At 37.7% G+C, this 14017-nt stretch overlaps 1 protein-coding gene across 6 annotated transcripts in view; it reads left to right on the plus strand.

Moving 5' to 3' along the window:
- PCMTD1 (protein-L-isoaspartate (D-aspartate) O-methyltransferase domain containing 1) overlaps positions 1–14017 on the plus strand; it is a 78665-nt gene that overhangs the window by 42143 nt on the left and 22505 nt on the right. For 5 of the 6 annotated variants that reach the window (XM_075920714.2, XM_075920713.2, XM_075920712.2 and 2 more), the window contains one exon: positions 1319–1421. In XM_075920714.2, coding sequence (XP_075776829.1) covers positions 1319–1421 — 103 coding nt within the window. Of the gene's footprint in view, positions 1–1318; positions 1422–5155; positions 5297–14017 lie in introns of those variants that run through there. The other variant, XM_014577380.4, reaches the window with a different exon arrangement.

A 14017-nucleotide genomic window follows, 5' to 3' on the forward strand; every position in this document is an offset into this window, starting at 1 on the left:
TGTTCTAATTTCATGCTAAGGATTACAAATGTTTTCCAGGCTCATGGTTCAGAATATTATGGTGACATTGCACCAAATAGAATTTATTAAAGTTTTTTCCCCCATAAAAAGAGAGCCTGTGCTGCAAATCTATTTGTTTTAACAATATTTAAAACATCAGAAATACTCCTGTATTTTTTTCCTGTAATTGCTTCAACACTTCTGTTTTGCAAAAAAATTCCTGGTGAATTTTACTGGATAAATAATTTGGTTATAGAAATGCTTCTTGCCTTAGATAATAAAGGGTTATGCTAAATAATTCCACAAGTAAAGGCTTGGGGTATAGTGATTACTAATTGATGGAATGCAACATATAGTTGCTGTTTGGTTTTGAAATGTGCTTTTTCCTCTTCTCTGCTTGGCTGCTAAAATCTCCGTTCTGTGGAGTGCCTACATACAGAGCTCCTATCTCTTTATGCCTATAACAAATGGCCACTTCTTTTCCCTAATTCTAGTTTTTAATGTGTTCTAGTTTTCAATCCTTGCACCTTACTACTTCAGAAGAGTGGACTTAACACTTTTACCACAAACTCAAATTCAGTTTTAAACTGTTAAAAAACCCTATGATTTCCAAAGTGTTGAGAGGGTAAGGAGTAGGGTTAAAAGTTAACGTGGAGGACATATTTGTAGGATCCATCTAAATGGAGAGCTGGACACAGTACTGTTGTAGATCAATACTTGCATAGCACTTACGTGCTCCAGTTGGCTGAACGCAGTTACCCATAAGGATTCAGGAAACTGCATAATTGAGAGAGGGCATGGTGTGCTAAATCTCTGTGCCATCATTGGTTGAGTTGATTCTACTTCAATAAAATGTACTCGAAATTTAGCAAATTTTAATCCTCCTCCTAATGGATACATTATAATGATCAACACATGGACTTAATTCCAGCTCCTGACTATTGGCTTTAAAAAAGCATGTGCCACATTAAAGACTAATTAAATACTAAGAAAAGATCCAAATACTAAGAAAAGATTTTTGCACTTTCTCTCATAAAGGAGAAATTGTACTTGCTCTTTCTTTGTGGTAGTGTGGGCAGGTGATAACAGGAAATGGGGAGCCGGAATTCCTGTGTTCTACTCCTGGCATTTCATTGGCTCACTAAATTGTATGCCTTAGTTTGCCCATCTGTAAAGATTGTAAAATGTCCTTTTTTTGTAGGGATGTTTGGAGGCCTAATTAAGTGTTAATAAAAGCACTGTGGTATCATTAAATGAAAGGCATTATAAAAGTGTATAAAACCGTATTATGCTTATAAAACCACTTTTTAAATTACAGGCCCTTTTGGAATAAATCATGGAATTGAGCTTCATTCAGATGTGGTAGAATATGCTAAGGAAAAAATGGAGAGCTTCATAAAAAACAGCGATATCTTTGATAAGTAAGTATCTCATTTGTTCAGTTTATTTTGGAACGAGAAATGTATGTGGGTTTATTTTTTAAACCGAGGCACAATATTAAGGAAAAAAGGCATCTTGCAAATGTTAACATCTTACTAATGTTCATTATTGGAAATCAAATTTAAATGTTTGTGTGATGTATTTAAAGTGAGGTAAGTGGAAGATTAAAAATATAGGGTTTTTAAAAAAGAAATTTTTGTTTGAGTTTATTTGGCAAAATCTGTCTTTCTGCCTGCCTACCTGCCTGCCATAAACTCACTTGTAGTGTTATATTGTGTTCTTATGAAACTTCTTCTATGTGAAGATATTGAATACATTTATAACAACTCAGATTAACAGTCTGAGGTACCAGTGTGCTTAAGTATTACTAAACATGAACATACTGCGTGCTTGTATCTGCGAGGCTGTGAATTCTGTGCAGATGCAGTGATACAGAATTCCCTCCGAAGTAATGTGCCCTTGTACCCAGCCAATGGAAGGCAGAAAAGCCCCTCCCAATCCCCGAGAAGGTTCTCACATGTTAAGGAGCAACTAGGCCCTGGCAGGTCTGGTATGTGTTTCTTTTCCATCTTCCCCTACCCCTCAACTTCCAGGTGTTGACCATCCCACTTCTGGTCTGACCAAACATTCCTATGTCCCTGCTGAGAGAGGGCCATTCTTGTTAGGGTAGATAGACCAGCAGGGTAAGTTCTATAGATGGTGTGCTTAGTTTTACCTCTTAATTTGCTTGCTTGCTTTTATTACTTTTTAAATCTGCTCTTTAAGGTTATTCTGAGGGTGTGTTTTATATATTTAATTTCCCTTGTTTGCCCAATATAATAAATTACACTATATTTGAAAAGATGAGTGTGTTTCATTACTACAGTCTTCATTTTAGTTCTCGGCACCTCCTGTTATAATTGGAGGGTCGGTGCACCCTAAATTAAATTGGCATGACTCAAGAAGGATTAGAGCCAGAAGAATTGTTTGTTTTTAAGTATTATGGAACAATTAATCCAAGACACATCTGTTCAGAAAACTGTGTTATGATTTTCTCTGCTCTAACACTACATTAATGATATTGTACATAAGTTGTAGATGCTGCTGCTTATTAAAACACCCAGTTTTTGGTCATTTTTAACTTATTCAAAAACTGTGTTTGGCCATGGGGATGGAAGGCAAGCTGGAAGGCAGGAAAAGTGAAGGAAGGATGCAAATCACATTGTCATAAAAATATGGCATTTTTTGAGCTAAATAAGTCAAAACTGGTGGGATTTACTTCTTATTTTCAGTCCCTTTATTTCACTTCATTAAAAAAACTTAGTTTTAAACTCTGAGCTTGGCATGTTCTTACTCATGTTCACTCAAGAATGACTGTGCCTTGTTTGAAGGAATGTTGTTTTATGTTATGGAAGTTTTGCAATGAACTGAAAAGTAGTGGGGGTTCATGAACACTTATTTTGGTATGGTGTTCTGAATGTTACTCCTATATTAAGGTTATAGTTAATTCATTACTTTAGCTGCAAGTGACGGTATTACACTGTGTAACTCGCTCATAAGCTTAATGTATGTATCATACAGAAAGTTTTTATGCCCATTAACAAGTTTGCATCTCTTACATCACAGTGTGTTACTCAACCAGGCAATGACTAAGACAAAAACTGAACTAACAAACAAAATTCTGTTAAGTGTTCCTTAATAAAAATGTATTTGGTAACCACTGAGTTACCACAAATGCAAGAATAAGTTATTGGCTGTCAGCAGATGATGTTTTTTTTCTTTCTTGAGTATCTCTGAGTTTCGCTATTTTCTTTGAAAATAAAGTTGATCGTACTGAATTAATACAGTATTTGGATGAGTGATGATATCTTCAAGACCTGATACTTGATGTTCTAAGTGAATTGTTCTTTTGATCCTCCTCATTTAGTTATAATATATATAAAAATTAAAATGGATGCCTGTCCTGAAGACCTAGTAGGAGCTTGTGCAGGATTCTTAGTCTGGTTCCTGCTGCTTGGTTACCTTGGTTTCTGTGGCTTCAGTTGATAAATAATATACCTAGGTTGTGGATACTATGGTCTATGACTTCTGATCTCAGTTGATTCATGTTGAATCTTCTCAATGCTTGGATGAGAGGAAAAAAGTGTTCATGAAAGGCATGCAGCGTGTTTCACCTAGAGTGCTGGCTTGAACTCAGTCTGAGACCACATTGACTGAAAATAGTTTTCATCTGCTTGTTTGGTGGTATTCCTGAAACTAATTATATTTGAGGTTCTATTTCAGATGTACTGACAGGGCAATGTGTGGAAATTTTGTATTGCTACTTCCTGTCTTTTAGCTATTCATTGGATGACTGGAAGTCTTTGGGCCTGACTGCCATTCTCAGGAAACTAAAATATGTTTTAAAATTCATTTAGTTTACCTTAAGCTACTTAAGAAGCATCAAAATAAATTTTAAATACACATTTTAAGAGGAGGTTCTGCAATATGCTGAATAATATGAATATGCTGTTCTGGTCTGTTCTAGTCTCTTATAAGCCATAATCTTTCTGTGTTGAACATTTCTGTGCACAAATCTGATGGAAGCAGGAACTATATTTCCAAGTGGCAAAAATTTCAGTATTTCTGTACTTGTCTTTGTGGTCATGTCTTGGATAAAAATATAAAAACCCTTCAAAGAAGTTCATCAGTGCATCATCAAAAAGTGCAGTGAAATGCCTTGTTGCTTGGCATAGTTCTTTCTATTTAAATTTTTGGCAACCTGTCACCAAGCAAAAATCTATACATATCTGTGGAACAGTTTCTAGATGCTTTGTGTATTTCCAGCCAGCATATGAGGATATTGCTTGGGGATCCTGTGACTAAGACCTGTTGTTTAACACAGAGTTCTTACAACATAAACAAATGGGATTATTTGAAGTGTATAATATATACCTTTCATCTTTATTTTTTCCTATAAAACATGCAGAAATCCCATATTGTGTAGCATAACCTATCTTTTTTTTCTCCCTATTTCTGATGATCAAATTCATAGACAAGATTAATTTCTTAACACGTGGAACATGTTTAGATCAGAGAATTGAGAGTGCTACAAAAGTATCATATTCATCCCTAAATGGATTTGGGGCGTAGGGGAGACAAGCATTCTCCTTTTCTTCTATGCTTAGTGAGATGGACTCCTGAGACTTCAGCTGCCATCTCTTGGCCCTTCTGAAACTGCTTCCCTACAAAAACACAACAACTCAAATTCTTGCTTTAAAAAGGCAAATCATTCTATTAATTGTATGTATTTATATTCATATCCAACCAATCTGTAAAGTTTTAATTCATTTTTGAATGGATTCATTTGATAAACTGAGAATCAAGACAGCACTTTACTTGTCTGTATCACAAGATAGTTTTACCTCTAGAAGCAAACTAGATAGAAAGTGCTCTGTGATTACTCTTTGAAAAGATGTGTTGTGAAAGATTGCTTATTTAGGCATTACATGGAAGGACCTTCTTGATCTGAGTTTGACGTGGTAAGAATCGCTTCCACATTTGAAATTTTGAGCAGGGATGTATGCCGTCTAAGGAAAAACTCATTCCTTAAGAAGGCTCTATCTAAAGCACATTATGTGCAAAGTGTTAGGCCCCCACTTCACCTGTTTATTGAAGGGGAATATGTTGTCTTTTCTGCTCCCAGTCGGCTTCTAGACCTAGAATATTCATCTCGGAGGGAGAGCCACAGGGCAGGGCTAGGTCGCCCATCTCCTAGCATCCTATCAAAAACCAAACGTGTGTAAGCTGCAGAAGTGCGTGCTGTGAAAGAAATATCAACACTCTTCTCAGGATCAAAAGAAATTATCGCTACTCTTCTAAAGAAACAACTGCAATGGTAAGTGACTAGGATTCTAGTACTACTTCTGGGATAAATGTTATGGGTGGTAAGACTTCCTTCTGAAGTCTTTTAGTAAGTTGTATCTACCCTGGGAAAATGAAACTTTCTATTATCAATCTTCCAACATCATTCCATGGTCTCCATTAAAATTTGGTTCATTTTAGTTAGGACATAGTGAAGACTAAGTTCTCCTTTTGTAAATCAAAAAATAGCCATATGCAAGGAGTCATCAAAGAAGAAAATTGCCTTCATTCAGCTGCATATGATTATCCTGCTATAAAGACAAAAGTTGTAAGCAATCAAAAAGAAAAAGGAAAATTAACCATGCATTTAACCCAAAAGAGAAAAGTAAGCCCTGACCCCATTTCAGGCTCTTGGATCTTGTGTTATTTTAGAGGGGATGAACTGTCATTGAGCTTTACTAATCTAACAAGGGTCTAGGTCTTTACTGATCTGACAAGGATCAACAGAAACAGATTATTCATTAGAATTCGCTGACACTAAAAGAGTGTGGCAAACATTTGTTTGTATTCCTCAGCACCCATCATCTGGAGATGTTACAAAGGAAGGATATTTATAACCATAATGCCTAAACATGGATATCACAACAAGTCTTACCAAAAATAGATGCAGCAACTGAATCTGCCAAGTACCCATTTTATATGACTTGAAGAAATCTGTTCCAGTTGAAGAAGTTCCCTACACAGAAGCATTGTACAAAGATCTCCTAGAAAAAAAATAGAAAAAGGGACACTGGTTCCATTCAAACTTTTTTTTGCTGCTAGAAATTTTGATAGGAATAGAATTATCAACTAAGCCAAAGGAAGTTAGTCTAACACAATCAAACTATAGGTCAACAGCAAATATCACCAGCTTCATATTTTGTAATGGATATTTATGTTGTATAAATTGAGATTTCACTCTATAAAACAATATGCGATATTTCAATTGAAAGATTATCTGCTTTCCAAATTTTCATCACACAATTTGCTGATGGGAAAACTTGAGGCACTAAAATATGATGGCAAAAGAAATGGAGAAGGGAGTAGTCTTCCCTTTATTCAAAACTTTTAACACCCACAGTGGAATCCAGTGTAAATAATTCTTTCAAAATCTTTGTTTCTCCATTGTCTAGATGTATGGTGTGACATATTTTAAATTCTGGAACAGAATTAGAAGGTCTGACAAGTCTAGACATAAGTATTTGTAAGAACAAGTGTTTGAATCACAAGTATTTGTTTCCCAGAGGCAAAGAGATAGTGAGAAATTAGTTTTTGCTCATCTCAGTTAAATGAATGGATGAAAACCTCAACGAATTAACTTTCAGATATGATATCTAAGGATAATATCATATATTCATTACGTCAGTTTTTATCCCTTTAGTCTTCTACTCCAAAATTGTTTGAATTATGCTTGGGTTTTATATGATTTGGAGTATTTAATGCATTAGTTTTAATAAATGTGTAAGACGAAGTGTGAAAAAGCATTAGAGGTGTAGCTGATAGTTACAGATAATGTTTCTAAGCCTATTGCATTCGTTGTTGTAGTGGATGTATAGTGTTGCACGTCACTTCAGATTTTAAGGATTACTTGCTTTCATGGGTTTACTAGTGTTAGTCTGCTCTTCAGATTGTTTTCCCCAAAACTTTAGTGTTTATGCCATATTTGATGGAAAAGAGGACAGTGGAGTTTTTAAGACTATATTTTCTTATTAAAGCAATAATAGTCAATAATTAATAGTAACAAAGATGGCAATTAAATACTATAGAAAAAGAATCAATGATAAATGCCTCCCAAAGCTATATACCACTCTGAGAAAAGCCAACTCAAGTGGTTTGGGGAGAAAATGCTATTTTATTCAAAAATACAGATATAAAGTATTTATCTGTACAGTACAGAGAAACACATGAAAATGAGCTTAAAAGATTTTGTCGGTCTTCTAACCATATGAAGTACTATAAACAAGAATTTACATGTTCATAGTCATCTTGTAAAATTATATTTGTCATTGTGATCTCATATTGAATAATGATGACATTTTTCAATCCCTTATAGAATACCTTAGTTTTTGACAGTTGTTCACTAACACAGTCAGAAATTTCTCCCAAAATACTTTTGAGAACAGTGTGAACAATGGAAATACCTTTCTGGATTGGGCAATATATGACAAGCATCATTTTAAGCTGATAGTCCCTTAAGAACTCCGAAGCACAACATGGAACTGAGGAGTAGGAATAGTTGTATGGGTATATCAGAGGTTAACAATGAGGCACATAGTGATATCAGAGAGCAATTTTTCAGCCAGTCCTACAAAAGGACATGGGAATTGTTAGAAGCCTTTGCTCAATAATATTTTAGCAATGTAAATACATATACAACATGAACGTTAATTGGCTAAACTGATAAATGCTGTGCTTCTCCAGGAAGAATTCAATTTTCATTGAAGACATGGCATGCAAGTGCAAACTTTCAGAGATACTGAAAATAGACTAATTCAAAACTATTACTTTAATTTCTAAGATCAAGATGAAATCCTTATAATGCTGTGGCTATAATATGGCCAAAGGGATCATTCTTTTTTGGACCCAAGAGACCAGAATGCTTTACTACTTACCAAGAGAGAGAGAGTCTTGCAAACCAGATGGCTTTTTTATATTCTATCTCCTCAATATAAGTTTGACTTTGACTTTAACATTTATGGATAAGATACCAACAGTAAAAATGTATGAAAAAGAAACCAAATGCTAGAAGAAAAAAATAGATACTCTAGCAAAGAATAATGCCAACATCTCGAAAATCTAAAAGGATGTTTTGAACATATGGATTCTTGAGGATTAATTCCAGAATCTGCATGCTCTCGCCATAAGATCCTGGAAAGGTATAAATCTGAGACTTGTGTAGGAAATATTTTTATCCTGCCTAAATTTCATACTATACGCAATTGCCAATGCTTTTAAGAGACTGAGTTTAATTTTATTCATTTTTAAAAACTATTTCTATGGACTATCAATGTCTGATTAATAATTTGCTTTAAAAATATGCTCTGTATACCAAAGCTTAATTTCTTTTTTTTGGCCACAAGAAATTGGCCTGTCTTAGTCCAGGCATAAAAAGGGTAAAGTAATGGCACAACTGGAAGCACATAGGACGACAAAATCTCCAGTGCTTTTTAAATTTGAAATTCCAAATTATTTTCTCTGTCTGTGGGGGGGGGGGACGGGGACGGACAGAGACACGCGCATTGGAATCGAGTATCAGCAGTTGCCCAGAGGGCAAGTTAGAACAAAATGGAATAATGCTATCCACGTCCAGACACTAGCTTGTCTAGATGTACATACCTTAAGTATATACATCTTGAAGATTCTCTGAAAGGTTGTTGTTTTAATAATTGAGAGCTTGTGTGCTCTCTCTGCTAAAATTAATTATATAAAAAAATCACAAGAAATATCAGCTGTGCAGCTCCCTGAACTGTTCATGTTCAAGATCTCATTTACAGAGGGTAAAACACAAAACCCTGATAACAGGTTTTTTGTAAGAGGAAATATGTTTTAAAGTTGTAATTTGTAATTTTTGAAGTCTACTTACATGTGTTTTCTTAGGATGACCTCCCCCCCCCCCCCTCTGGCTAGAGTATTCTGTCTCTCTATGTCGGTGGTGGGGAGCTCAAATTATCCTCTCAAATGCGGGGTCATGAATAGGGACTGCTGCAAGCCCCCCAAAAAACACAGGCTGAAATGGCCCCCCTAGACCAAATGTGCAGTTGTTGACTCCCTGTTATAGTCTGCCACAGGTCATGACCCATGCTCCTTCAAAGTGTTCCGTGCAATGGACACAACAGGAGCCTCTGGATGATTGTTGGGTGCCTATGACCAGCAATAACTCTTGTGTTGAGCTTAATTGGTGCGAAAGGCATTGTCTATCCCCATAGAAATGAATTTCAGCCTTGAAGATTTGGGACTTGAAGATATATTTTTTTCATTTTTTATTTTCAGAAAAAGTTTTGGGGCAACTTTTGATAGCTGAATACGTAAGTGTATAATTCTGTTTGTCTTCCTTCACCCATCCTTGGAGGAAGGAAAGTATCAGAATCAAATGTTATGAAATGGATAAGATAAAACCTGTCTAGAAGTTATTGAAGGAACATTGCCGAAAAGTGGTTTTAATTTTGGTTGTATAAGATCCATCTCTACTGCAACTTTTGAGAAATTAGTCTAGTAACATTGGTTGGGTGAATAGAGATGATTGATTGTTTTAAGCAATCAATTAAAAGTTCTATTTTTCCTCATCACCACTTTTGTTTTGTTTTGTTTATTCTACAGTCTCAGGAGTAGAAACTCTGGGCCTAGTTCTCATTTATATTAAAGTCCATATACATGAGCTCTGGCAATGAAAAGTAAATGAGAATCGAGTGCCATGTCTTTGTGCATGTGTTAGAGGGACTGATCCTGTTATTTTTGTGACCTAGTCCAAAATAAATAACTACACTAAAAAAGAAAGTAAGCAAGATGACTACACAGTTATCAGTTTGGAAAATATTACACGTTTGTATGAGTCAATGGAATGACTCATGAGTGAGGGCTGCAAGGTTGGAGCCTTGATTTGGAAAGTCATTTTGGATTAATCTTCTGGAGGAATGATACTCTAAATCAAACTTGCTTCAGTACTGTTCAACTACTTCTCTCTGTGATAGAGTGGGATATTACTGTATTGAATTGTGAAGGTTTTTATACCTGTGTACTGTGAGCACATTTGTTTGGACTTGCCCAAGGGCAGGCTGTTATGCTGCACTCCAGAGAGCTGCCATACCTGGGAAAGCTGTTTACTCTTCTCACTGACAGGTCATTGCTGACAGATGTTGACTTTGACACTCACCTATAAGCCTGTTCCTCCTGGAATAATGGTTCTACAGCATCCCCAGAAAGAGGGTTTGGGTGGAACAAGTGTGATCCGTGGCTATGTATCTTCATAATTTGCATACATGGCACAGAGACAGAAAGCCCTATGTCAGATCAGGATTTTACTCTGTGCAGGTGGGTATACTGCTACACACAAAGACCTGAGACAGAGAAGGAGGGACTCTGCTGATGCACACTACAGACTCACAAAGGATTTAGCACATATTATTGGAAAGCGCTTTTTAGAAATTTAGGATCAAGAGATATTTAAGTCTTGATTAATTTCAGAGTAAATGTTACATTCTTCTGCTTAAGCCTTTGTTCTTTGCTTTTCTGCCATGTCGTGTCTGATGGGGTTAAACAAATATGTCCTAATTTCCTGTAGCCTAGGTGGAGTTCTGGGAGATTGTGGAGATGCAACGTGGGAGGCTCAGGAGGATTCAGACACTGGTTTCTGGACTTTGACATCCCAAAAAAGGGCATGAGAGAGTCTGAGCCTGAGAGTGTATGCCCTGGAGCAAGGGTGGGCAAGAGGCTGCCAGCAGGCCGGATCCAGCCTGCAAGCCACTAGCTCCAGCCTGCAGCTGCCTCACTGAAGCCCTTAGGCAGAGAACAGACTATGCTTTAAAAAGCCATCTGTTCTCCATTCCGGATGGCTGGGGAGGGAGGAGGGAGACTTCTCATGCTATTCCCACCCCCTCAGTAATATCTCTTCACTCCCATTGGCCAATCTCTCAGTTTCTGGCCAATAGGAGCTGAGAATTTTTGCTGGGAGCAGGGGCAGTGTAGGATGCCTTCTCCTTTTCTCCTTGATTCCCTCCCTCTCATACCCAGAGCGGAGCCACGTGGAGCAACAAGCAGCCTGCAGCAGACAGTCTGCCTCAGCTTTCTGCTGGTAAGCACCGCCCAGCCAGAGCCTCCCTCTGGTACCCCACCTCCTCTCTTCCCCAACCCTCTGTCCCCCCCCCACATACGCAACCCCCCGTGACTCCTACTCCAGATGACATCCCAAAATCCTCCCCCCAAGTTTCCCTTCTACACCCAGTCTCCATCCCAGACCTCAGAATTCCTCCATTAATATCCTAGAAGAGTGTGGTCCTCAACCACTTTCCAAAATCTTGGCGTGCCCCCCCATCAAAAATTATTGCCCACCCCATCCTAGAGTCCAAGAACTAATAAATAGAAACTTTCCATATTCACCTAGCTCAGTAATAAGGGAGACTCAGTGATTGGGTCTGCTGGGTGTAAGCTAGTGAGTTGCTAGCCCAGTTTGTATTATCTTCTAATCAAGGACTTAATTCTATAATAAACATTTCTTTACCCTCTTTGCTTGTTCTATCATGTACATAATATAATATATGTTGGACCTCCCTGGTCCAGCATCCTCGGGACCTGACTGGTCCCGAATGAGGGATTTTACTGGACCAGGGGAGGTCATTTCTGCCCCCGCCACTGCCCCCCCCCCCCAAGCTTGACTCCACTCCTGGCCCGGCCACTGGCTTCTTGTACAGCTCTTGTATAGCCCCCACCAGACCCCGATGGTACTCCAGCCGCTCTGCCACTGGTGCAGCTGGACACCCGCAATAAGGCATCCAGTCGCCCTACAGCCAGCCCAGCTGGGCTCCTGGACCCCACAGGGGTTCTGCCTCCAGCCCTCCACCAAGACTCTCTGGTCCAGTAACATCTGTGGTCCTGCCATATCATGGATGTTGCCAGACCAGAGAGTCCCAATTTGGATACAAGTGAAACAAAAATTAACCTATTAATTACTTTCTTGAAAGTAAACACATTGCTCCAAATTAGTGAATGCTTAATTTTTATTTCAGTAGTAATATTTCATTGTTGTTTCATATGGAACATCGTGTTTTTAAGGTGAGAAATGAACTTGAACTCCTTGTTTCTGTGATGCATCTTTGACTGCCAATGAAATTGTCCAAAAAAGTACATCCGGTTTCTCTTGGATTCATAGACATGTTATACTGGAGAGAATAAATTAAGAAAACATTTTTTCATGATTGTGTCTTCAAATGCAAGCTATCAAAATGTAGTCACTACAGTTTGGAGGGGAAAAAGTGTTTATGGATTGCTAATAAGCTGTAACAAAATCAAGTGTAGTATGGCTATTGGCCAAATATGAAAAATCAGAGGAACATTATATTATTTTCTGATCTGCGCTTCTGGCTGGTGCCCATCTAAACACCAAGGAATTCTTCCTATTCCTATATTATGAATAACTGGAATTTTAATTTCTGATATTCTTGGAGGTCCTGCCAAACTCATAATGATAGTATCCAATTCCATTGCATAAACTGATGCTAACATTCTCCATATTAGCAGGGCATCTGACCAGCATTATCTAAGTATTTTCTTGGCATATTGCATATGAAATCATGCAGCGAGATTTTTCTAAACACTGTTAAAAAAAATCCAAACCACAATGGTAAGCACATTAGGTGTCTTAAAAAGTGTAATGGAAAGATGTGAGACAGTGATAATCATTTTTAAAGCATTTATTCATTTATTTGTATTACAGGTGAATATTTGTATTATAGTCAGCTTTATGTAATATTCTGCAGTAATTATGGGAAAAACAAGGAGTATGGTGTGAGGAGCATTACTAGCAGATGTAGAGAAGCGATTATTCCCATTTATTCGGCTCTTGTGAGGTTACATCTAGAGTATTGTGTCCAGTTCTGGATCCCCCACTATAGAAAGAATGTGGACGCATTGGAGAGGGTCCAGCGGAGGGCAACCAAAATGATTAGGGGGCTGGAGCACATGACCTATGAGGAGAGACTGAGGGATTTGGGTTTGTTTAGTCTGCGGAAGAGAAGAGTGAGGGGGGATTTGATAGCAGCCTTCAACTTCCTGAAGGGAGGTTCCAAAGAGGATGGAGAAAGGCTGTTCACAGTAGTGATGGATGGCAGAACAAGGAACAATGGTCACAAGTTACAGTAGGAGAGGTCTAGGTTGGATATTAGGAAAAACTATTTCACTAGGAGGGTTGTGAAGTACTGGAATGGGTTACCTAGGGAGGTGGTGGTATCTCCATCCCTAGAGATTCTTAAGTCTCAGCTTGACAAAGCCCTGGCTGGGTTGATTTAGTTGGGATTGGTCCTGCCTTGGGCAGGGGGCTGGACTTGATGACCTCCTGAGGTCTCTTCTAGCTCTATGATTCTATGATAGAAGAGACTGCTGCAACCAGGCTTATAGGTTTCCTTCTTCCAACTGCTGCGGCAGTGATTCTGTGTTTATTGTCAGTTGCTTAAATTGGAAGAGCAGTGGAGGTACAATACAGTGATTTGAATGTAGAGTATGTTTTGTCCTTTTGAGGGAAAGATACTCTACGGAAATGGATTAGGAAAAGAAAAACTCAGCAAAGCTCTAAATGCTTTTTTAATGTTTAGCATATGAAGTATAATAGAGAAGTTTTCATACTTCTCTAAAAGAGGTTTTATCAACTGAAGTCTAAATGAGACCCTGTTTCAGTGATTGGTCTCCTACTACATCAAAAGTTTGTATTAAACCTCTTGTGGGCAACTCTTTTTCAACTGAATTAGATTTGGGGAAACATTTGATCTCTTAAACATAGCTCTGGGCAAGTTTACACTTCTTATAAAATAGATTTAAACTGTAAGCTTTGTATTAAGAGTTTTCTGGGTTACTTATGGAGTCAGAAAACGAGTATACCAATAGGAGGTGAAACACAGTAGGAAGTAAGCATTACTGTTTCCTTTGACTCACAGATTCTTTAATATTCTAACTTTAGTTTCATAGTTCCTGTATGTTTTTCCTACTCCAGGAAGAACAGGTCAATTCAGGA

This window comes from Pelodiscus sinensis, chromosome 2, assembly GCF_052426305.1.
Source record: "Pelodiscus sinensis isolate ZL-2025 chromosome 2, ASM5242630v1, whole genome shotgun sequence".
Lineage (NCBI taxonomy): Eukaryota > Metazoa > Chordata > Testudines > Trionychidae > Pelodiscus > Pelodiscus sinensis.